Source organism: Pygocentrus nattereri, chromosome 20 (genome assembly GCF_015220715.1).
Source record: "Pygocentrus nattereri isolate fPygNat1 chromosome 20, fPygNat1.pri, whole genome shotgun sequence".
NCBI lineage: Eukaryota > Metazoa > Chordata > Actinopteri > Characiformes > Serrasalmidae > Pygocentrus > Pygocentrus nattereri.
Genome location: NC_051230.1, coordinates 20,332,491 through 20,335,186, shown reverse-complemented (window position 1 = coordinate 20,335,186; position 2,696 = coordinate 20,332,491). Strand labels below are relative to the sequence as shown.

Sequence of the window (2,696 nt, the reverse complement as noted above, 5' to 3'; positions counted from 1 at the left end):
TGTGTTTGCACACTGAAATTAGACCTGTGCATTTAACCCATCCATGCAGTGAAACACCCACATGCATGCACACTAGTGAACACACACACTAGGGAGCAGTGAGCACACTTGCCCAGAGCAGAGGGCAGCCCTCTCCACAGCGCCCGGGGAGCAATTGGGGCTTAGGTGCATTGCTCAAGGGCACTTCAGTCATGGACTGTCAGCTCAGATCGAACCAGCAACCTTCCGGTCGCAGAGCTGGTTCCCTAACCCCCAGCCCACGAGTGCGCCCTAACAGCACAACGTTTATTCACTTTTCATAAAACGTCCACTCCTAGACAATACCTGCTGCACTATCTGCAGTAACAGCACTCCTTATAACCTCAGTGTGAATGGTTGATCATATGTAGATGTTTCCATGTTTGTGACATGACCATGATGACTTAAAAAGGTTTTGTATATGGACAGTGTGGGCTGTGGAGTGGACTGTACTTTTCTGAAGCCTAACAGTGTTTATACACTACAAAACATTTTCTATAATGTGAACTAATAAGAAAAGAGAGCTGGTTTTATTTCAGAAAGCTTTTATTGTATTTCGTTTTTCACTTAAAGTCTGAACTGATCATGAAGGCAACATTAGCTTATAGCAATGATTGGACAGAAAACATTTAAAAAGGCCCAAATCTAGGCAGTGATTTTTTTTCTGAAGATGGACAGGTGCATTGTTCATTTTAAGACATGCTGGTCGGCGCTGAAGACTTCAGGCTTCTTTTGCTGTCTTGGAAAAAAGACGAACATTTATAAGTATAGCAGTAAATATTGAAGAAATACATCCAACATTACTGACCACAGAGATTAAAATCCCAGCAGTCTTGCATTATTTTGATGTGTTAATGCTTTAAGTGTTGATATCTACCTATTACGTGAGATTCTAGCGATGAGCTCTATGATCCACTTCTCATCAGGGGACACACACACTACGTTGTTGCTCTTCAAGGTGACCCTGGAGAAACGAGATGAGTTAGCATTGTTGCCACTTAAATCTCAAAATTAAACATAATACAAACAGTTAAAAGGTAATTAGCCAAAGCAACCAATTCTTTACTCAGCTTCATTGTATTTATTCACATTTAGCTGCTCAACTGCTGTATTATTTATTTTTTTACAAAAATCTTTATACAAAAATCCAAATTTCAGTTCCTATGCTGATGATGCTGGACGTACTAAGAAGGTCCACTGCAGTTCTATAAGGAACTCACAACTAGAGGAGTTTTTGGACGTGATACTTATAAGATATCTGAGTTTTAAGATTTAAAACCTTTTTTCTTCAGATTAACAGTTGAATGGTTGTGGCCCTATTTACCCCTAAAACGAAGCTCAGGCCTATATAATGACTCACAGGATTTCAATATTGCCGCAGTGTGGACCAGGAGCCAGGATCTCGATCCTCCGGAAGAGCCGGGTAGGGATGACCTCAGAGGTGGTGGTCAGGCAGCGGCATTTATGGCCAGTAGCAAAGCCATCCATGGAAATAGCTGGAAATTTAGAGAGTTGCTACAAGTTATAATGAATCAACACCATCACAACATCACCTTCCATTCTGAAGATGAAGAAACCAAAAGAGAACATTACTGATGGTCAGAGTCCGACATCTGGTCATATGACCTAGTATGTTATGTGTTAAGTGTCCTGCATATTTAGATTACACTGGTCAAGTGTGTTACCGAATGGTTTCAAAGTCTTGTTACTACTTCATGACCCAGAAAACACCAATCCACTCAACATTATATCCAAAATGTCACTAATAGCAAATTAAAATACATCTTCTGTGGATTCTAGGACGCCAGTTTTCTTAGCAGAAATATTTACATTTTTAAATAAATTATGCCACATAAACAATGACCTAAACCACAAAGATGCCTCAGAAAAAGTCCAGCATCAAATAGTCATAGCTTTACTGAACTCCTGAGGAAGGTTAATAGCTGGTGTTTGGCTTAGATGTACAGTTCTAGAAAAATATTTTAACTGGTACATTAATTACACTATTTAAAGGTTCTATAAAATGCCATTCACACTACACGTCCATTGAAAGTGGGTGAAAGTTTTAAGTACTTAAACCATGAGTGAACCACTCCAAAGAAACCTCCATGTTTAAATTGTTGTGATCTGTCAGTATAAAATAGTCTCTTACCAAACGTGGTGGCAAAGCAGCAGAGAGCGGTGGCTGCCAGCAACAGACGGGCACTGAGCATCATGGTGGTGGTGGAGGACTTGTGATGGTGGTGGTCAGTCTGGGACGAGTGATGTGCATTGCTGGGTATTTAAGGATGCTCAAAAAGGGAAGTCATGGAAACATCGCATATGCTAATGCATGGGGAAAGAGTGGGAGGATATGAACATAGGGCTGTTACAGGAAAGCTTTGTGATGGCCCTTTGCAGAGGAGGTGTAATGTACAGTTTCAGCTTATTCTGTTTATTTTGTGATATTCCCTCTGGGGGTGGCTGTTGAAGATTTTGATTTTTTACACCTCAGTGTTCTCTACTCAAAAAAGTCTGTGTTTTGGTTCTGTTCTAGCACCAAGTTCACTTGGATCGCACTGGATTAAAAAATCAAATATCAAATCAAATAAATTGTAGAATTGAACATACTGTGAAAAATGAACCTGAGCCACTGTCCAATAAACTAATAGGGTTATTTCACTTTGTACAAACTGAAA

The 2,696-nt window shown here is 39.9% G+C and overlaps 1 protein-coding gene across 2 annotated transcripts; it reads right to left on the bottom strand.

Moving 5' to 3' along the window:
• Positions 1-546: 546 nt before the first annotated feature.
• LOC108431757 (alveolar macrophage chemotactic factor) lies at positions 547-2,329 on the bottom strand. Of its 2 annotated transcripts, XM_037531912.1 has the most exons (4): positions 2,171-2,329; positions 1,379-1,514; positions 896-982; positions 547-757 (listed from the first exon to the last, which is right to left on the bottom strand). In XM_037531912.1, exons 1-4 carry the CDS (start codon positions 2,232-2,234, stop codon positions 706-708), a joined length of 339 nt encoding a protein of 112 aa, XP_037387809.1. In that variant the 5' UTR covers positions 2,235-2,329; the 3' UTR covers positions 547-705. The 2 variants fall into 2 exon arrangements, with proteins under 2 accessions (XP_037387809.1, XP_037387810.1); XM_037531913.1 differs by lacking the exon at positions 547-757 and having other exon boundaries at positions 892-982.
• Positions 2,330-2,696: the final 367 nt, after the last annotated feature.

Excerpts from the sequence above, each read along its gene's own strand:
- LOC108431757 (XM_037531912.1), bottom strand. The coding sequence starts at position 2,234 with ATGATGCTCAGTGCCCGTCTGTTGCTGGCAGCCACCGCTCTCTGCTGC. Across the intron at positions 1,515-2,170 it reads CTGCTTTGCCACCACGTTTG|CTATTTCCATGGATGGCTTT; the intron begins GTAAGAGACTAT and ends CTAAATTTCCAG. Across the intron at positions 983-1,378 it reads TGCGGCAATATTGAAATCCT|GGTCACCTTGAAGAGCAACA; the intron begins GTGAGTCATTAT and ends TCGTTTCTCCAG.